The sequence below is a fragment of the Pungitius pungitius genome, chromosome 10 (assembly GCF_949316345.1).
Source record: "Pungitius pungitius chromosome 10, fPunPun2.1, whole genome shotgun sequence".
Lineage (NCBI taxonomy): Eukaryota > Metazoa > Chordata > Actinopteri > Perciformes > Gasterosteidae > Pungitius > Pungitius pungitius.
The window spans coordinates 6,019,167-6,041,082 of record NC_084909.1 but is presented as its reverse complement, the minus strand read 5'-3'; the positions used below and the strand labels follow the sequence as shown (position 1 = coordinate 6,041,082).

General features: G+C 47.3%; 1 protein-coding gene across 3 annotated transcripts in view; it reads right to left on the bottom strand.

Annotated features, from left to right (window-relative positions):
- The window catches only part of LOC119228554 (FERM, ARHGEF and pleckstrin domain-containing protein 1), a 39,076-nt gene extending 17,427 nt beyond the window's left edge, over positions 1-21,649 (bottom strand). For 2 of the 3 annotated variants that reach the window (XM_037488289.2, XM_037488292.2), the window contains exons 1-5: positions 21,349-21,648; positions 18,063-18,254; positions 1,175-1,279; positions 1,038-1,080; positions 572-650 (exon numbers count right to left, since the gene is read on the bottom strand). In XM_037488289.2, the coding sequence (XP_037344186.2) occupies positions 572-650; positions 1,038-1,080; positions 1,175-1,279; positions 18,063-18,236 (401 nt within the window). In that variant the 5' untranslated portion in view covers positions 18,237-18,254; positions 21,349-21,648. Of the gene's footprint in view, positions 1-571; positions 651-1,037; positions 1,081-1,174; positions 1,280-18,062; positions 18,255-21,348 lie in introns of all 3 variants that reach the window. The other variant, XM_037488290.2, reaches the window with a different exon arrangement.
- Positions 21,650-21,916: the final 267 nt, after the last annotated feature.

The window sequence follows — 21,916 nt, the reverse complement described above, 5'->3', positions numbered from 1 at the left end:
TTTGAAACAGAAAAAAAATCATTGCACACCCAAAAGTCAGAGGTCCACGGATATCGACTATGCTATCAGTGGACATGGTCAAACTGAGATTGCAAATCCATAGTGCTGCTCCCTGATCACATGCTGGAAGAGCGGCTTCTTTGGCAGGAAAAAAAACGTTTAAAGCATGATTATCGTAAGGTTTTAACCAAGCTTAACACTAAGTAGCTCTGTCAGAGGGGCATTACTGTCGCTATGCCTATTATTCATCAACTCTAACTGAAAAAATACAAGTCATGAGTCGGCTCCACGCCCAGGGAACAGAAACCAGAAAATCATCAGCTCCACGCTGTTCTCCAGAGGACTAAACCTGGAAACATGGCAGCCATGACATAATACAAAGCCGAGGGAGGCATAAATCATCTGCCAACCGAGGCATATTCTCAATTATGTTTCTACGATCACTTCCAGTCCCAACTGAAGTTATTCACATCAATAAAAATGTAAATAAAGACACATTTCAAAACGGTCACTCCAGGATTAAACCGACATGGATATAAAAAGGAGTTAAATTATGTGAAAAGGTGCTCACCTAGTCAGCTCCTCCAGTAGCTGAGCATGGTCCGGAGGAAAGAACTTCACAGCAAACATAAGGGTGGTCTGCTTCGGCCCTGTGTAGCAAAGAGCGGTTTTGCAGTAATAAAAAAATACATTTTGTTGCCAGTTTCTTGCACCTGGACAAAACAAATTCAGCCCACCGCCATATACGTGAAATAGAATCAACATCTTTCTAAAACAGGACTAAACATAATCACCTCCAGGGAGCTTGGATCTATTGAACTGTTGCATTAGACTGCAATTCATTTAGCGAGGTGTACTTAGAACCCGACCAGTGAACGAAGGTCTCCCAGTGGACTCGGTTGCATAAAATACAAAACAGGTTCACATTGATCTGCATAGTCGCTCCGATGAACCGATCGAACAGCTGTTTACTACAGATAAAAACGAAGAAGAAATGTGTGCCTTGCAAAAAAACAAAAACATTTGGAAACACTCACGTCTGAGCTGCTTGATAATGGGCTTCACATGGTCCAACCAAACCTGTGTGTGGGGGGGGGGGGGGGGAGATGACCAAGTAGCTGGTTATGAGCAGTGACAATTCTGATGCATTACTTCCATATCCATCCTTACTCACCATCATCTTTTGATGGTTCTGAAACTCCAAGCCGAAGTAGTCACCTTCGATGAGGTTCATGTGGGAGCACACCATGTCTAAAAGCACCTTGCCGGAGGCTTTTTGCTGTGGAACGGAAGGTAAGAAAATACAGGTTAAAAAATAAAAAAATAAAACACTTGTGTGCACAGTAACCATCAATATTTTGACATGAAGTTTTGTTCTTAGCAACACCAGTGACGTTTCATACTCTCATTTAAACGAGGGAAACCAGACCTCAGGAAAGCCGTGCAATAAGAATTTGACACAAAGGAGTTGTGCTTAGTAGTCAAAACCCTGTGGAATGAAATGGTCACTGAAATACACGACCCCTCGGACTTTCCTCCATCCTGACAATCAACAACGCAGTAGGCCACAAAAAGCTGGAAAGTGTTGGATCCGGTCTTTGATTGTGTCATTGATGATGCACCAGCAGCCTTTGCGGCAGATACAGTATTAGGATGAGATAAGAGGTGAACATCTCTGGCCTCCTACACCCAACATACAGTACATTTTGAAGACTGACTTCGAGGCCCACCCACTTTTCTGTGATAACGCCAGAACCTCAAAAAGCAACCACAACATTTGAGCCAGAAGGTTGCCAGGGAAGGTCAAATAAATGTCAGGAATTTCCACTAAAACATCGGCCCGAGGAGACACAGAGCCCTGTCACACAAACAAGAGTATTTCTGCATGGCTGCTTCCTCGTGACTGGTTTGCATCAGTGTGCGGCGGATTCCAGCTACTGAATGAGTTTATCGTAGCAATCCAGAGTGTGTTTCAAGCAGTTTCTCCTCTACTTCTTTGGACAAAATGACAGCCACTGCGAGGGTTTTCCTTCATAAAGCAGAACTGCGTTGGAATCCTCTCTTCCGTGTAGTAGTTCAAAAGGCAAAGAATGTTCTTAAGTATACGTCGAAAAAAGTATAATTAAAGCTTTACCAGCTTAGTGAGAGGGTTAACACTTCGGAAACTGAATCCATAATCTTCCCCCCCCCCCCCCGCCCCCTCCCCGTTTGCAGTCTCTGTCTCTCTCTCTCGCTCTCCCCCGTGCAGTGCAGAGGGCAATCCCAACACCACAAACATGCTGTTCCCATATGGTGATGCCGCTGATGAGGGAAGCCACAATGAGGCTGGAGCAAAAGAGACCATCAGCCAAAACCCTCCTACCCCCATATGGGCGCACGCATGCATGCATGCATGCACACATGCACACACACAACTAAAAATTCAGTTTTCTGCACAGATGTTGTCAAATGTGCTCTGCAGGAACAAGACCAGCAGAAGCAACTCCGCTGAACACAGTGAAGGCTGAAGAGCGTTTCTCACTGGGACACTGTCCATTTCCAGCACTGTAAATCAGCCGACCGCGTAAAATGACCACGAGCCGAGCAGAGGAGGGTGAGGCGGAGGCCGATTAGAGCCGGCGAGGGCTTGATTAAATGCCGCTGTTGCCCACTGGAGTTATGGTCCCGCCGTTTGACACTGCAGCAGCCGACACAACAAGAGCGCCGTCGTTAATGAAGTCACAGGGATTGACCGTCGCCATGACGCAGGCACTCAAGAGGACACGAATAGTGACACGCTCCTCGTTCTGTTCTGATGAAACACGGTTTACCCGACAGAACTGGAAGAAAAAAAGCAGATGGTTTGACTCGTCATAGGAGGAAAAGCGCGAGTGTCTCAGTAACTCATGACACCGCCTGCTATAACCAGCAACCGAACACTGAAGCTCATTTTATTGTTTATGTATGTATGTACAAATCGGACATCACATAATAGCCCACGTTATTGACCGATGGAAATGGCTGCCCCATGTGACAATGCAAAGGGTCCAAAGCCCGGTTGGCAGATGTGTGAGCGCCTGTTTGAAATGTGAACGTCAGCGACGAGATGCGCTCAAATGGCAACATGCTAATGTTTAGCATTCAGCGGCAGTCGCGTGTGTTAGCATGCTACGTCTCACTTAAGCTCCAATTTGAAGATCATATCGGACATACAATAGAATGTTCCTTTATTTTTCCCCATTCCAAAACTAGATTTAACAGATTCCTTCTCCCTCTCCATCTGTAATGCAGGGTTACCCCCAACAGAAAGGTTAGGGTCTTAAAAAGTCTGTAACCTTTCTGGTCATGCTCAGCGGATGACATTTCTTTGATCATCCGCAATGCCAAGAAAATGTCACCAATCCCCCCCTTTTTATCACCTCCATCCATTAAAAGCACTGTAGCTGGTTTCCTCGGACGCAGCCAATTCCCGAGTGAGACGCTGCACCCACGATCCAGCGGCCTCGGCCCCCGGGGCCAGGGGGCCGTCTGTCTGGGTCGGTTAGGTCTGACACCGCAGGGGCTCCAGGGATGCTACTCACTGCCTACATGTGTATGAACGCCAACATGCTGCGCTCCATCGACCTCCGCACGCTAAATAAAGATGACAGCGTTGTCTTCACATGCGTCCACTTGGGTTTCACTTCAGGATGGAACAGATGCAACCACCTCCCCCCCCAACCCCCAGCGAATCCCACCTCTTGTTAGTAAGCTCCTGTCAGCACAAAACAATCATAAGAGGTCAGGTGTAAAGCAGCTTTGTGGTGCCTGTACGCTTTTCTCCTCAAGGAGTTTCTGGTACGCTCCACTTCACACTGGCAGTGCTCACCACTGTTGTTGGGTGGGTGGTGGACAGACTGCCAATGCCTTTAGGCATTTAGATAGACACGGAGAACAAAGGGAATTATTGAGAGTACAACAGAGGAGTAGTTGATTATTTGTTTGTTGGACTGGTTTGGTATCGTCTTGCGTCTTTGGAGGGCAGGTCCAAAGGCCCCTGCTCGTTCAGCCATATCTCCACAGATCAATGAGCCAACCGTCTCACGGCGAGAGGTTTTCAGCTGTGACATTCGGCAACGCCACTGATCGAGGTCAAAGATGAAAGAGAATCTGATTTAAAGAGCAGAATAAGCAAATTAAGCAATGACGGGGGAAAAGGTCACGTTTGCAAATTCAACTACATCCAGTGGTTAACTGGTACAGCTTGCAAAAATATTTTTACAGCTATACAAGAATATTCTCAAACTGACTTCTGAGGCCTGGTAACATTCTTCAGGAGATTCATTACGACTTTTCGGAACTTTCCCAAGTGAAGACGAGGCAACGAAAATCCCCAGGAGTGATTTTAGATCCTTTGAAGTAAACCACTGATAACGCTGCCCAAGGCCGAGCCGAGATTACAGAACGGCTCACAGCAAAAAGGCAAATACATTTCCCACACTGAATGATTCTCGTGCGGTTATTGAAAATGTGATGTGAAGACTGCTCCGACTGCCGGTCCCCCTACTGCACATGGCTCGTCTTCGCATGGAGCTGCAGGAGCAAAGTGCACGCGCCGCGCCGCGAGGGAAGCGGAGGACAGAGGGGTCAGCGGCAACTGAAGCTCATTGAGATTCAGGTCATGCGCTGGAGAGATTCCCAGGGTGACTCGACTTCAGCAGCGAGCTGACAAAGAGAGACGGGGGGGGGGGGGGGGGGGGGGAGGGCAAACCTGCTGATAAGCCTGTGAAATTACCTGCATACCGTGACAGCACGTACGGACATGTGACCGCGCAAATTGTGCCACTGGTGCGTTCGGAATTTGGAACGCTGTAACACAATTATACCTACACCAAAACATGATGCCCTACTCAGCATTATTCAATTATAGGCTTTTCCACAAAATACAAATACAAATCTTCCTGCTGCATACACAAAAAATATCAACCCCCCCCCCCCCCCCCAAAAAAAAAAGAAATGAAAAGGACCAGTGATGATTGGGCTGCCGCAGCTGTCGGAGTAGTTCTGTCACAGTGGGCCAGCCTCCAGGCCCCCAGAGGACAACCATGAAAATAACGTCCCTGAGATTGAATAGGGGCTGGGATGGAAGTAGACACCCCCCCCCCCCCTTTCCACACAACCTCCGCAGAGCTCGCCTTGGCTGCTAGAAAACATATTGATCCTGCATAAAGAATAATTAAGCGCCCTGTCGTGACCGTTGTGCTGCTGAATAACTAGCAGCGCGTAGCTGTGGGGGCGAGGACCTCCCGCTGTCAGTCAGAGCGCCATCAGCCACATCTTACAGTGGGGGCTCTGATGCAAAGCTTCAAGCCCACATGACAGCATTGTTTTGCGGTGTTTGCAAATATTAAGTCACTTTTTTATGTTAAACAAAATGTTTTCAAGTTCTATCATGCCATAGCCGAGTGTCATTAAAATGAGGGCAAGTGGAGGGTTTCCAACAGCTGGGATTACCCCCCCCCCCCAAAAAAAAACACTGGCCTCTTTTTCCATCATCTGCCGGAATCTTTTTCGGGGAGTTTCAAATTCTGGACCCACGCTGGTTATTCTCAGCTACCTCTCCCTCCCAGAGCAGGGATTACTGTCATTTCAGGAGGAGAGGGAGGGGGGGGGGGGGCACGTAACTCTTCACATTTAGCCAGAAACCCCACATTCTAAAAGGGGGATAAAAGCCGACTGAAGAACTGAATAACACATTTCAAACTGCTAATATTATCACGGGTTTCAAGAATGAACGGCTTGGAAAGACTTTTGTTCAAAGAGCTAATATTCACCAGTAAAAAAAAAAAAAAAAAATCTCCTCTCATCCAGAACAGACAAAAGCCTTTAGGATGTTTTCTGCTCGCCAAACTATAAAAATCTATAGTAAAATTAAAAATACATTGAGATCATGTATTAGGCTACCTAACTTGCATGTAGCAATATAAAACAAATTGGGAATGTGACAAAATAACTAGTTTCTGTGCCTCATTTCAGTGTGAAGAAAGCTGCACCACCGACTGAATTGAGAGACATCTGTGAACGCTGTACAGCACTGCAACTGTGCAAGCGAGGCAATCAATAGGTTAATTAAGAGATTAATTGAGCGTAACTGTGAGCGACAACTCCCACAACTCGGGGCCAATAGAGACAAGCCTTTCATGTATATTCTGGATACACACGTCAAAGACATTCTTTACAATTTGAAGTGAATAAAAGAGTCAGGCACCAAGTCTTGCTTCAACATTAGTCAGGACAAAAAAATGGTGATAAAAAAAAAGAAAACACCTGAGAGCTGAAAAATAGATAGCAGGTTGAAGATTACACCTGACCACACTATATGATGTCCCTCTGGTCTCAATTCATCTCAAACTGACCACCAAATCAAGAGAATGAGGAAAACGGTATCTCATAACGGCACCAAGTCCTCATCAAGTCACATCCAATCCACAATCTGTCACAGCCCGCTGAGGCCCAGCACACACCAACCGGGGCTCCAGTTTCACGCACCTATTCCCAGTGAACCAAGCCAGTATCATTTACTCCCCCCCCCCAACGTCTGAACTCCAGGTCAGTGGTGGGCCAGTAATGAGAAATGAATGTGTCAGTAGCTGTGTGGGCGCATTCTAAACCAACTGTTTCCATATTTAGTTTCCTAATTAAAACACAAATCGCTGCTGGCACTCTAAGACAATATCAGAACGCTCTTATTAATGTCAGAGCCGTTTAGGAGGCAAAGGAACAGATGTTTGGATTAGCGAGCTGGGCATGGGCGGAGACCGATCAGAATTAGGCCAGGTATACTTAATTTAACAATAACAGATGGGACACGTTCTTGCGGAAACAATAATATCCAAGGTATGTTAATTAGGTACGAGTCAATGTGCCAGCCTGCCATCATTGGATCGCTTGCACTCATCTAAATAATAATAATAGGATGCTTATGTGCTTTATGTGTGAGCAAAATAAGGGATGTCGACAAGATACACAGTGTCAATATATAACGTAATATGTAGATCCGGTTGTTTTAAATAATCCACCATGTACAACTGCAATGGGAACAGCTAGAACGAACTGAACTCAACCCAACATTCAAATCTCTTCTTGTAGAAATACTGAAGCAATAAATAAATCATTAAATTAGCTGCAAATTCAATTTCAGGCAATTGACTAAAGGGTTAATTAACAAATTGTTTTTTGTCTACTTACACCATGACGGATGATATTATCCGTACCCACTCTTAATTAAGGCTATTTCTCCAACACATTTTTTAAAATCTCTCAATTATTCATTCAATTGATTTGATTAACCACCGTTTTCTTTCCTCGGCAGGAAGGAAAAAAATGATAATCATGAAACTTTGTGGGGTTTTTCTTTTCACGGCCAATATCGGGGCAGAAACATAGAATTTTTCGCTTTCGTTGACAATGCCAGTAGATGGGGCATTGGGAGCTTGTTTGGGGTTCAAGAGAGTTTGTTTCAGAGCTGCAGCCCCCCCCCCCTCGGTCTCTCGAGGAAAGTGTTGGTTGTTAGATTCTGTCCTTCCACACGTTCACGTCCCCATAATCTCCACCAGTAATTCACAATGACAGCTGCACATGCTGCTTTACTGGTGAGGCCAATTGGCCTCCTTGAGATTAGCCTTAAACTACTTATCCACCATTGCCGCAAATCCAGAGGCTCTTTCCCCTGTAATGTAGTCGAGACGCTGCACCGATGATCGCGGTTATGACCTACCGTCCAAAACTGTGGCAAAAATAGCACATATGATTGGAATGTAAACCAATTTGTTGAAAGCTCTCTAACCAAACATACGCTAATGTTTATCCTTAGAAGAAATTCAACAGCTGCAGAAACACAATCCCCAGGGCTCCCCAGTTTTCATAATGAACGTCCAATTATCACGTGGCCCGTGCAAAGGTGTTCTGGGATATTGGTGGTCAGGATATAGTTGACCTCAGAGCACACAGATGTAGAGGCAAGAGCCTCAGAGCAAGGCTGCACTTCCTGTGGACAAGGATTAAGGTCAACAACTAAGAAAGCACTCGGTTTGAAAACGCATTCGGTAATGCCACTGCTGTAACCAGAGGGCAGGTTAGAGTACTGCTGTAACCAGAGTGAAGGTTAGAGTACTGCAGTAACCAGAGGGCAGGTTAGAGTACTGCTGTAACCAGAGGGCAGGTTAGAGTACTGCAGTAACCAGAGGGCAGGTTAGAGTACTGCTGTAACCAGAGGGCAGGTTAGAGTACTGCAGTAACCAGAGTGAAGGTTAGAGTACTGCAGTAACCAGAGGGCAGGTTAGAGTACTGCTGTAACCAGAGGGCAGGTTAGAGTACTGCTGTAACCAGAGGGCAGGTTAGAGTACTGCTGTAACCAGAGTGCAGGTTAGAGTACTGCAGTAACCAGAGTGAAGGTTAGAGTACTTCAGTAACCAGAGTGCAGGTTAGAGTACTGCAGTAACCAGAGTGAAGGTTAGAGTACTGCAGTAACCAGAGTGAAGGTTAGAGTACTGCAGTAACCAGAGGGCAGGTTAGAGTACTGCTGTAACCAGAGTGAAGGTTAGAGTACTGCTGTAACCAGAGTGCAGGTTAGAGTACTGCAGTAACCAGAGTGAAGGTTAGAGTACTTCAGTAACCAGAGTGCAGGTTAGAGTACTGCAGTAACCAGAGTGAAGGTTAGAGTACTGCAGTAACCAGAGTGCAGGTTAGAGTACTGCAGTAACCAGAGTGAAGGTTAGAGTACTGCAGTAACCAGAGTGAAGGTTAGAGTACTGCAGTAACCAGAGGGCAGGTTAGAGTACTGCTGTAACCAGAGTGAAGGTTAGAGTACTGCTGTAACCAGAGTGCAGGTTAGAGTACTGCAGTAACCAGAGTGAAGGTTAGAGTACTGTACTCTGGTTACAGCAGGTCAAAGCTGGTCAAAGTAGGTGGTCATTAGACTTGCAAAACTATACTGAGTGTCTCTGCGCACCTTGGATGAGACAGCAACACTTTAGCGGAGTACGATTTTGGGATTAACTCACGCACACACAAGGGCAGGGACAACCACATTTTTTTTTTTTTTATTTGCTGCTGCTAAATGTTAACACCAGCGTGAGCATAGACTTGCATACTTTCCAATAAACAATCCAGAATCCAGCCTGTCTCGGAGTAAATCGGAAGTTCTTGCGGCCAGAGAGGGCAGCTGTTGCTTCACGTCTGCGGGCCACCAGGTCCAGCAGGAATTTAGGCGTCTGCGAATGACTACAGAATAACAATCCCTCTCCCCTGGAAGACACAGCAAGACCAGTTACCATGGCAACGTAAGGAAAATTGTGATTCCTAATCTCTGAGAGACAAAAAAAAAAAATCTTTTGCGGCTGGAGGGAATCATGCGGTTGAGGTTAAATAGTAATTCATTATTTTTTATCTCAACAGCGGATCCATGCTCCATATCTCCATGCGATACTAGTGTAATAAAACCATCCCTGGATATGGGAAAACTATGGGAACTTTTGCTCTAAAATGCCTTGGTTTAAGGGTTCTAGGAGAAAGACACAACCCACTCTGACTAATTTAACAACACATAAACAATAGATGAGAGGGGAACATGAGTGTTTCTGGGAATAAGAGCTTTAAGGCACAAGAGTGTTTTAGGTGTGAATGCAGGCCGGGGGTTTGTCTCACAAAGTGAGATTAGCGAGCCAAAGCTACGCGATGCTGGGTGCCACCCTGTCTTTCAGTCGCACAATGTCGCACAACCAAGATCTCCATGGTAACCTACAGTATGCAGCAACATGGCTACCCTGCATGAGATAAGGTTTAGTTCAGGGTATTGTGAAATCTGATGAGGCTCCGTCTACTAATAATAGTCCCATGTTGTATTTCCTTTATTATATAATATCCTAACTTCACAGAAGGTTTGGTTTCATATTTCATTTTCACACACTATGGAAATGGCATGGATTTCTTTATACAAAATGTTTTGTAAACCACGTTAACCAGGTTTCACATTTGACTCCTCCTTATAGTCATATAAGTGTAAATTTCCATAGACTAGTATAAGTGTATAAGGGGGGGCTAAATGTCTGTTTAAAAGGAGGTCGACTGGGTAAATGCGAAATACAGCCAGTCCACGGCCACTAATACCTGTATATCCAGCAGAATTTTTCAAGATCTATTTCCTTTTATTTCTGTAAAAGACACTAAAGGAGTTCAATAAAATCGTACTCAACGTGGTCGACGCTGTAATTCAACTTCTGCGGCTTAAAGGGACGCAAAAGAGCGACAATTCCCGATGACAGCCTGCTAGAGCGAGCCACTCTGCAAGCCCTTCCAATGACAGCTGATGTAGAGAGACTCCAGAGACCTTAAATGCCCAGAACAGACAGACACCCCCCCCCCTCCCCCTCAATGGTTGTGTGAAAGCAGATGATCCCTAGGACACTTCTTTTGATATCTATTAAGGGTGATTCCCACCGTGCACCCATTGACAGAGCTGTGATTCTCTCAGAGTTGGACTTCCTCGGGTCACCTCTCTATAGAGAGAGCCAGAGTAAAGCTAAACAGTTTGGACGCCCAAAGCCCAGAAGATGCCTAACGAGAGGAGGAAAACAAAAACAGGACAGATGAAAGCCTTTGGTTTGCTACTCGGTGCTCGCTTATGTAACAGTTCTAACTATAATAATGAGGGGGGAAAGGGGTCCATACCTATCCAGCGGCTATATGTGCAGCTGGTGCTACTGGTTTGAGATTTCAATCTCTCCCCCCCCCCCCCCCCCCCGCAGTCTTTGCTTCATTCATCCTCACCGTCCCTCCCACACATCTCCTCTATCTACCCTGGAGAGCCTGAATTCAATTACTGCCAGGCAGCAGTGGGAGGCCGCACAGGTACAGCTGAGAGGAATTCCGATATGCAACATGTCATTCAAACGCATCACGGGGGCGGGGGGGCGGGGGGGGGAGCAACTTCACTGCCGGCAGCGCTACGGCACTGACCGAAAACAGAGCCGGGGTGAAATGGAGCGATCTGCGTTTTAATTACCACTGAGGCATGGCAGAAAATAAACCCGGCAAAAGAAAAGAAAGAAAGGCAGCATATGTGGTGCAGCAGCACAGGGACACGTCTCTCAGACTAAGCACAGTGCAGGAGAGGAGAGCAGGGAAGGTGAGGCCAGAGCGCCCGGAGTAAAATACGACACGGCACGATAAGGATAATCCCATGGTATCACGCCGCTAGTCGGGCTTTACGTGTTAATTACCCCCCGCCCCCTACCTCCGCTCCTGAATCTCAATGAGAAATTCATAATTCATTGAAGAGTGGCAGTGCTGCTGTGAAGCTGCTGAGGCCAATTGGCTCCCAAGAGGCGTTCACCCTTTATTTGAGACCACAGGACGACATCACAGAGAGTGAGGATGGAGGCCAGCCAGGAGCAGCGCCGCCGTCCCCCCCGCCCGCCCCCCACCATCAGGTCGCGGGACGCCTACCAAGTCGCTGGGATACGGTGACACGGTTCAAGAGCTTAATGAAAGGATCAGAGCGCCCTCATGAAAGGCTGACATTCAATGGAATTATGCATGTGCATAAAAAGTCAAAAGGATCCACCTTGGTGCGTCTACAAAAAGATCACAGGTTACGTTTGCGCTGGCCTCGTCCCTTCATGGTGCATCGAGAAGACGGTCGCGGGGGCAGAGTCGACTTCTCTGCCGTCTGAACCAGACAGACACGGGGACGTCCGTCTTGGTTACCATAGGAACAGGACTCATTATAAAAAGGCATCCCCTCTCCCCATGCACCTGTGCACGGTGTAGAAAGCAGCACAGCATAATGGGGTCAGACAAAGACCCGACAGCAGCGACAGCTCTCCTCCAAGAAACAGCGTGAATGATGCAGAGTAAATTGCCTTCCCCATGTAGGATTGGGACGTAAATCCACAAAAGACCTCCCTGCATGTAGTGTGCAGTCAGCCTGTCCTAGCTGGTTATTATTAAAAGATAAGGCACTAAAGAGCAAAACATCCACAATTTGCAATCCTTTTTTTTGGTACTAATTCATCTGTAAAACGTGTTAACACACACTTTTTGCGGAAAGTACGATTCGTTTAGATTTAGACTTTAAACAAGAGAAATGCGCTAAATGCCAGTTTATCTTTATGACTTGAACTTTGTAGTGTTCTCACGTTAGCATTTGTAAGCACGAGCCACCACATAATTCCCCACTGTTGCTCCTCTTCCCTGTCCCTCGTCGCTCATGACCCAATTACACTTTGGGATGCGAGGGAGGAAGATGGCGCGTGGGAAAAGACCCGCTTCCCCTAACCTTATCCCGCTGCTGGATTTCAATTTCATGCCGTGAGAGAAGAGGCAAGGGTTCAGAGGTCAGGTCAGGAAAGTATGAGAATACTTTGCAATGCAAAAACAATGAATGCCACACTCGCATTTTCCAGCCTCAATGTGTGTCACTCACCGCAGGAGGATCTAAAAAAAAAAAATAAAAAAAAGGAAAGAAAAGCATTTCATCTATGCGCTGCATGTGTGAGCCACAGGACTGAATCTACAGTAGCACAGACATACTTCATCTTCTCCATTTACCTTTTAATTGTGACACCGAGCGTATGACCCTCTCCATAACAGCAGACCCATGCTAATAATCCACCAACCCTGTTTTGCCCTCATATCTTAAGTCTATGGATTTTAATAAGACAACGTGCCCGGCACACGCATCCAGAGGCCACAGCGCTGTTAGGCTGTGCCTCCTGAATGTGTGAGTCATAATTGGTGTGCAGCACCCCCCCGCAGCCTTCCCTCCTCGCCAGACATCAGCGGAAGACAGCACTCCGCGGCGCGGACGCTCCTCGTCCACCACTACGTAGCCATGGCAACCCGCGCGCGCGCATATAGGGCGGCGGGATTCCATGTGGCCTTTCCAAACGCGAAGTCGCATGGCATTGAGGGCGTGAGGGATCCGCAGCCAGCGGCTCGGCGGGAGTACACACCCGCACACAGCTCAAAGGCCGTGGCAGTGGAGCCAACGAGGTGCTTTCCGGGCAGCAGAGGCAGGGATGATGAACGGCGAATCATTTCTTCCCGTGGCAGGAGGCCACGGAGAATAACACAAGAACAGCTTAAGAGGGGGCTAATACGATACCGTCGGGACGGCAGTCCAGAAGAACAGAAACAAGAAGCGCTACCATTTTAAGGCTCCCAAAAGGCGAGCGTGTAATATGTTAGCTTAACAGACAACAGATGTCTGGATGCTGGTAATTCCCAGTATCATCGCTTTATCAAGCGCTCTTTCTGGTCGTCTCCACAGTCAGGCTGCAAACACTTTCAAGGGTTGACATGGCAGTTCAAATCAGAGAGGTGCTATTTATCTGTAAGCTGGCTCTGAAACTCTTCCATTCACTCTGTGGGAGGACCAGATAACCTGAGAAGGAAGAGAGGGAGGGAGGGAGGGAGGGAGGGAGGGGGGAATCGCCATGGTCACCATCTCCTCGCATCTTTCTACCAGTTTGCCACTGGAGCTCCTTTCAAATTCCTTCTGCTCAACAGAGGCCCACTTTATGAAAATCTGCACCAGGGGAATGCTACAGTCAATGTGAATAGATCTTGCTGTCACTTGTGCATGACTCACATTAGGGACTGGGGAACGACGGTAATGGGTTTTCAAAAACCCATTGACATGGTGTAAACTGTGGGAGGGGATGGGGGAGGCTTTGGGCTGCACAGCTTCTGTGCAATTCCCCAAAAATGCTCTAATAGCCAATCAAATCAAATTTGTGTTCATTTTCTGCCAACGACGGCTCATCGGGAAGTACTGGTGCCAAATCATCCGCTGTGCCCAAATAGTAGCGCCACCAGTCCCCCTCTTCCCCCCCAAATCAAAGCGCCACGAGGCTGTGCAGAAGCAGGCCGTGTCCCAGCGCAGCTCTGAGTCTAACGGGATTTAGCACAACGCTTGTAGAGTCAAGACTAGACGGCCTTCTCCCCCCCCCCCCCCGCGCCCCCCGAGCTATGCCTTCTTCTTTAGCAGTCGACATGGCGTGTTTGGAAATGAAACATGAGCTACTGAGAGCCTTTGGTGATCTGGAATGTGCACAAGTAATATGTAGCTCAAATCTCAACGGTGCTTACGTGTTTCGCCAGTGCCGAGACCATCGTAATTACATTGGATTCTCACGTACACCTGAGCCTTGTTTCGGCGTCAATATTTTCTCATACATGTCTACTATTTACATAATGAACATTTCCTAAGAGTAAATGTGTCTGTGGTGTGTAGATTTTCCTTTAAATCCAAATATTATTGATGGGATTTGTGTAGTTAATTTATTGTATACAAATAGCATGGTGGTTACACTTAACAAGCACTTTGAAGAGTAAGCCGAGGATGAGCCGATTCAATTCATTAAGTAATTGCTATTCCGATCTGCAGAACAAATGTGGCTACATCTGCGGTACAGCCGACTCCATGTCCATTTGGGAATTGATCTAAAGAAGGTTGACCAAACACTATAAAACATCCAAGCACCTCTTCCACCCTGTCGGTCAGTCAGTCAGTCATTAAACAACCACACTGAAGTTGTTGAAAGCAGTGCTGAATGAAGCCCTTCTTTGTCTTCCTCCTCATCAAGACGGGACCTCGTGGCCATTCAGCGGACCACAAGGCACGCTGGAGCTCCTCCAATTGCTTCCCCTCACAATATGATGTGGTGTGGAATAGCAACTGGTGGGATGATGATGAGGATGATGATGGTAAGCGCTCTGGACTGGGTGCTTCCATTAGCTGGGTTGTTTCCCTTTCCCATATGCTTTAGTGATGGGAATGGGGGAAATCATTTTAAAGGATCCAATGCACGTGGCCAAAAGGTATGTTGCGCATCAGGCTGAGGGGATTTCATCGCATATCTCACTCACCGCCTGCTTCTGTATCTCCTCTGTTGTTGCAAACGGTATAGTGATAAAACTAGGGATCCAGCCCTGGGGATGTGATGTGCACCGAGATGACAGACAGCGTGGTCAGCTCCCCGGGGGAGCGGTGAATTGCACGCGTCACATGAACTCTGCAGCAAATGCGACTGTGACTCAGTGGGTCGACCTCAGACCTGCTTCCTGCCAAGATGTGGACTTCGTGCTGCAGACAGATCAGCATCTTCTACGTTATAATGATGGATTATAAGAGGGCGATAACCAAACGAGTACAAATACTAGGAGGGGCGTACTAAAATTAATGTAATCCACTGATTTGCATTCCGACATCCCTGATCAAAAGATGATGATTCTGCACCATTTTTCTGGATAAGTGATAATCTGCTGGCGGCACAAGAAGAACAGTCGGGGAATGTAAGTAATTCACATTTAACCTGATTGTACCACAGATGTTCACGGTGATCCAATGAACAGATGAAATTTCACAGTTTGTGTGCAAGCGGTGGATCAGCCCAGCGAGACCGAAAACGCGTTTTACTTGGGCATTGATTGTAGTTTAATGATACTGCTGGATGATGAAAAAAAGGAAAAAGAAAACTCGTATGGAAAGCAAATGAAAATGCCAGGAAATGAAGGGTCTGTAATTAATGCATTCAATATTTCTCTCTGCGCCGCTGCCTTTAAAAAAAAAAGAAAAAAGAAAAGAGTCCCTACAGTGACTGTAATGGACAAAGAGATGGACTGCAGACCTCAACGTGGTTAGAGAGCAACGAAGAGCAGAAGTAGTGGTGCAACCCGAGGAGGAGACACAGAGTTGAGTCTGAATTTCCAGTGGAGAACGTGTGTGTGTGTAGTAATGTCAGTACTAATGGGAAGTGGAACACTACAGGTTAGGTTGCATTCATTGTTATTCTGGCCATAAGTTCTGGCTAATGGCGCGTGACTTTCCTTTCATTCACAGGAATGAGCGTCACCGTCTTATCTCTCTGCCTTCATCACCCCGCCCACCTCCTGACCCCCTAACCCCCACGCTACAGTCCCACTTCCTTTCCCATCTTTTACCAGCCACCAGCCAAACGTGCAATAAACCCGTAAGATTCCATGCTGAAAGAGTGCAACCGAACCAAGTGCGCCCGTGGTCCAGGTTCTGTGGATAATTTGACCCAGGAGGTGGCTCGGTGGCCGCGTGCCCGCTTTTTGCCGCTCGACCATCCGATACTCCGCCCACTGGAGGTGGAAACTCTGACCGAGAGGAGCAGCGGGAACCGAAGCCGAATCGGTGTCGGTTACCGGGTGGCGCTCGGCGCTTTGCGTTTCCCCTCAAAGAGACACGTAAACAAGCCTACCCCCCCCCCCGAGTCAATCACACTGTGAAATCACTTTAAAGCCTCTTCACCGACAATCCTGTGTGTTCCTGCTGAGAAATAAAAGGACGAGATAATTGCTGGACAAATGTGGCATGCGGGCCGTGCAGTTTTCTCACTTCCCTACCGCTGGGGAGAAGTTCTAATCAGCAAGATCCGAGGCCCATTGGACGTTTGTTTGTCCGTGGTCCTCCGTCCGTCCGTCTCTGCTGGACTAAAAACAACGGAGATTTCACTCTGATGTAGGCTGGTGTAAAGGAAAAGAAGAGACTCGTCTTCCTCATCTCAGCGCGTGTGCTATAGACCCTGATTCTTTTTTTCTTTTTTTGAAGCAACACTCAACTAAATGTAAACATGAACAAATAAATGTTTTCCTTGTTCTTTGTTGAAAAGATAACGTATCTAACAACCTGAAATGTCGGCTCGGGACTGAAGAAAATGTCCTCCGTGCGCACCTCTAGGCAAAGACAATATCTAGCCCGCTGAGATCTCTATCTCAAGTGCTGACTGGAGATGGAGGACATAATGCGTGTTAAATTGAGCATGAATGAAGCTTTCGGTTAGAGGGGGCCTTCTGTTACCGTCTCTCCACCTCGATCCTGCTGCAGAGACGGCAGGGTCTGTGTATCGAACTTTAGGAAACCCGACACAAGAAGAGAAGAAACAAGCTAAAGACAAATTATGATTAAAAATGATTTTTTTTAAATCTAAGATTGAGCAATCTTCCAAACAACACGAATTTTCACAGTCCTGTGAAACATGCTGAATAAATCAAAAGGTATTGGTGACCTGTAGTCCTAAAAACACCTGCGACCACGTGAAAACATTAAGAATCTGGTCTAAAAAACGGCACAAGACTTAATTTAGGGCAAAGAAACAGATTTCGATGTGATAATCGATGAAGTTCGACTAATCATACCACAGGAAAAATGAGCTTTAGGACCAACATTTACCCATAAGGCCTCAGGAAACGCCCAGAAACACACATCCACCCTAACGCTCCGCGACTGCAGGACTCCAAGAAGGACTGTGGTGACAGAGGGGGGGGGGTTTTCTTCCATTCTAAGAACAGTCCTCCGCTCTTATGTTTCTTCAAAATAAAATTGTAGACAAAAGACACCTCTGAGAAACACCACAGTTCACAGGAATACTGGGAAAAGGTGCACCGGCTTTCTTAAAGCTTTGTCATTGCTCTCTAAAGGATAACATTTATTTCCGATTTCCTTTACACAGGCAATGACCATAGAATTATAGAAAATATCTCCAGTCTCCCCCTTGAGAATACAATGAAAGATTTGCAAATTCTACATCAGTTTGTGATATAATATTCACATTTAGAATCTAATCGAAGCTCCAACATCAGTCAAAGTATTCCTTCTTTCATTACATTATCTAAGAAAGCACATGCGTCCTCACACATCATCACACCATTTGCGAGACAGAAATGGGAAATAAAATGGTGTCCCCGTTTCCAAATTAAAATCCTGAGGAGGACACAGCGTTGGAGAAGAAATGAGTGGTAGTAGATGACAGCTGTGGAACAGCTCAGCAACATGTTGGGAGATTTAAGAAGATGTAAAGATGCGCCACAACAATAAACAAAATGATTCCCCCAAGCTCAATCTATGCACTAAACAACTTAACCTCACGCAGTTGCCATGCCAACCGGTTTCCAGACTGCGGCTGCATCGATGGGAGCGCGATCTGCTTATTGGCTACTGTGCTGTAATAAGGGAGTCCCGATCAAACATTAGTATTCCCACCAGAACGCGTCTGAGCAAGAAGGCTCTCACTCACCGAGACGTCGAAGAGCTCCTCCGTGTCGTCCAACATGCGCACCCTGATGGTGACGTGGCGTCCAGAGGGCATGGCGGGGGGTCTGTGCCCGGGGTCCAGTGTACTGATGCCGAGAGTCTCCGGGGCGCCGAGACGCTGGCCTGCTCCGATGGCCATGGGCTCCGGCTCCGCCATGCTGCGCTGCGATGCTCCCTGCCCAGAAACCAAGCAAACGCAGTCGGCACCAACACAGCATAATGCAGTTGAGAAGTTACAGTAGTAGAAGGAGCAAGAAACCGCCTCTAACGGGAGCACCAGTGCAGCCTGCCCTTCAGTGTCACGCCAGCACAGCCATTGCAGATGCAGGTTTGCACTGTCAACAGCAATGGCGGATAGTTGTTGCTTGTGAGAAGGGCCAATTAACGCTCAAGAGGTCCAAGCGAATTGTTGATTTCAAAGCACAAACTAAGCAGCTTTACTTTGATTTGACACGCGAAATCAGAAGGCCAAAGTGTCGAACCAAAGAGTCCGGATAATTAGTGGCAGGAGACGTAGCAGCAGGGCTGTAAGGCCTTCAAACACAGACACTTTCAATTGGTCTCAAGGGCATGACGGCGACCACGTGAGTACGCTGCGAGATATGTGTGAAACGAAGGAGCAGCGACTTTAAGTAATCAGAGAGTGAAGGGTATTATATATAAACTATTTCAATCCAGGTGTGACCACTAGGCATCCACATCAGTCTGTTGCTTTTTAAAGACAGACAACAAAGTCCTGGACGGGACGGTCCAGGAGGGAACATTCTTAAAATAGACAAAAAAAAGTCATAGCTACAAGAAACGGGACGTAAACAGAGCAAAGCCATTTGTAAACAGCTGATCAAACCCAAACTAAAAGCAACGCATCGCGGCTGAAACAAACGGAGGCGCCCTTCCTCCAAGTGATCCGTGCGCCGTGCTCCTGACAAACAGAGTTGTGAACCGCCGCCCTGCTGAGGTCGCATCTGATATTCAGATGAAGGAGGAGGGGCAGCCCGAGGCCCGGAGGTCTCCCTTCATTGCACATTCCAGTAGGCTGATGTCACTCGGAGACCTCACCAAGTGCTTCGTCACGGTTCTCAGTGAACGACTGCTGCCAAGTTTAAACTGAAAGCTGAATATGGCATTTAAAAAAATAAAAAAAAATTTAAAAAAGAGTGGATGATGTAATCCAGAGTGCAGGGAGAAAATAGACCCAAGGACACTTTGAAGAGGCTCATAAGACGTTACCCGGAGTGGTGGCTGACCGCTGGGGCTGCAAATAATAATTTCATTATCCATTAAATAGTTTTTGTCATTGACCGGTTAATCAGTTAGTCTTTAATTAAGTAATTGTGAGAAAACGAGAAATGCGTAGAGCCCAAGCAGGCGTCTTCCAATCGATTTTATTGGCTGACGGTCCAAAAAACAAAGAGAGATTCAATTTGAAGCGAAATAAATCCAGGCAAAGCAGCAGATCTTCCCCTTCTGCAAGTCAGATTCATCTCGGAGTTGCGGTGTAGATTTGATCGTGAAGATATGCAGATTTCTTTATTTTCTATGCTTAAGAAATCTCCAACAAGTCCTCCAGTCTTTCAGAAAGGACAATGAGTCTCTAAAGTTTCTAATCTTTTACGCGCTTGAGTGTCATTTCGGATCAATTCTTGTCAATGAATTCATTGGTAAAGTCCTTCTTTGGTTACTTCACAATGCTAAAAGCTAGAAATAAGGGATAAAAAAAAAAAGATTTGGATTCAACAAGCAGATTCAATCTGAGTAAAAAGTGAACCCCCGGACCCACGAGGGCCCGTTCTGGTCATTTGCACCTGTCTGTACACTCCTCAGCCGGCTATCGCTCCCTCGGGGTGATGGAATCCACACCAGGCATGGAAACAGACATATTTTTCATTTAAGACATGCCATTCTCGTCGCTCGGCTCCTGCAAATTCACGTTTTCTATGGAGCGCTCACGCGTTCCATGTTACAGGACACTCTTCAAAACAAGGCCCCAGTGAAACGGAGTCCTTTCGGCCCAAAAGTCCCAAAAATCCCCGCCCCCCCACACCCTTCCTTACCCCGGGATTGTTTATCAAGGCAGGAGTGTAGGGGTACGCGAGTTCCTCTGACTAGGGAACCCAGGTCCAAACGGTCACCAGTTAGTTGAACAGCTGGCACCTTGTTCCAGGGGCCACAGTGGGACATTAAGCACAATTGCCGTGTATACAGAGGGACGTTTACAGACCCCTGGGTGTTCTCACCCCGCCCCCTTTGAACTTGTTTGCTTGAAATTCCCCTACGGCCCGTAAGAGGCTCTGGTAACAGTGGCTCCCCTGTGCCCGAGGGGCACACCAGGGGGAGGGGCCCCCCTCCAGAGGTGCGGGCTCCGACCAAACACGACTGCACAGCTGGAATCCTTGAGTGACAGCTGAGCTGCCAGAAGCCGTCTACCTGAAGCCCCTCGTAAAAAAAAAAATAAAAAAAAGAGATCAATCTCCTCTGTGTTCTCCAACCGTCACGGATACCTGGGTGTGGCATCGCATGAATCACTACAGGTTCACACTGTATTATTTGGCAAATTATGTGTGTGTGGGTTAAGCGAAAAGAAGGCAAACCGGCGAGATGGAGTCATGTTGGGACCGGAGTTTGGCCGCCATCCAAGCCTCCCTCACAATGAGCCTGAATGAGCGTGGTGGGAACGGAGCAGGAGTAATGGTGAAGTCCAGCAGTCGGTGAGGTTCGACTTGCTCCCACGCAGTCTGATACATGTTCACACTATCCGCGCGTGATGTGGGTTAATAGAGCAAAACCGCTTTCATCAGCCGGGGGTGGGGGGAGGGAGGGAGAGACACCTTCTGCAAAGAACTAGGTGGCAGATACGAAGCGTACCGGGCCGGGATCATTTAAATGTCACGGAGGAAGCATTGCAGCTGGGGAATCACCAGAGACTGCGGTGTGCAACGTGACACACGCGCGCGCGCGCACACGCGAAAACACGCACACACACACGCGCGCACACACACACACTGGAGGACAACTAGGACGAAGTATGGGTGCATATAGGAGATTTCTTTTTCTTATTTTTTTTTAAATATTTATACACACACACACACAGTGTGAGTTGTTCTTCTCCGAAATCCTCAGGATCACCAAACACACACACACACACACACACACACACACACACACACACACACACACACACACGCGCACTCCCGAGACTTAACCCCTAATCTCATCCAACAAGTTGACTCACTTCCCTTCAAGAGCGCACCGGGCTGCACGGTTCTTACCTCTGTTCTCCCGGAATGCGGGTTTTATCCACGCGAAAGTAGTGTGTGTGTGTGTGTGTGTGTGTGTGTGTGTCCCCCCTCCCCCCCGTCCACCCTCAGCTGAGCGGAGGTATTCGTTACATCCACGTCCAGCGGCGGCGGCTCCGGGGATAAAACGCAGAAATAAGAGGAAGCTCCGGGGAGGAGTTTTTCACAAGCTGCTCGGGCCGCAGAGGAGGCTTTCCGCGGTCGCCATGGCGGACGACTGAGTGAGTGCGCGGGGGTAAAGACGGGATTACACTGAGACCGAGCGGCGGATCCACTCCCGGTGCCTTCGGCTGAGACAATGAAGGCGGTGCAGCGCCTCCACCTTCTCGGCAGATGGGCAGCAGCGCCACCTGGCGGCGTCTGCGCCGCAGCGCCCTTCATTCAATTGCGCGTCAAGCAGATCAACCACAGAACCGCGAAGGAAATAAAGAGCATGGAGGTGCAAGACAAAAAGAGTTAAAGGGTCGAGAAAATGAATTTAAAATAAAAGTTGTTTATATTGTTTCTCCTCCCTGGATTCATCCAACTCTCTCATAATTGC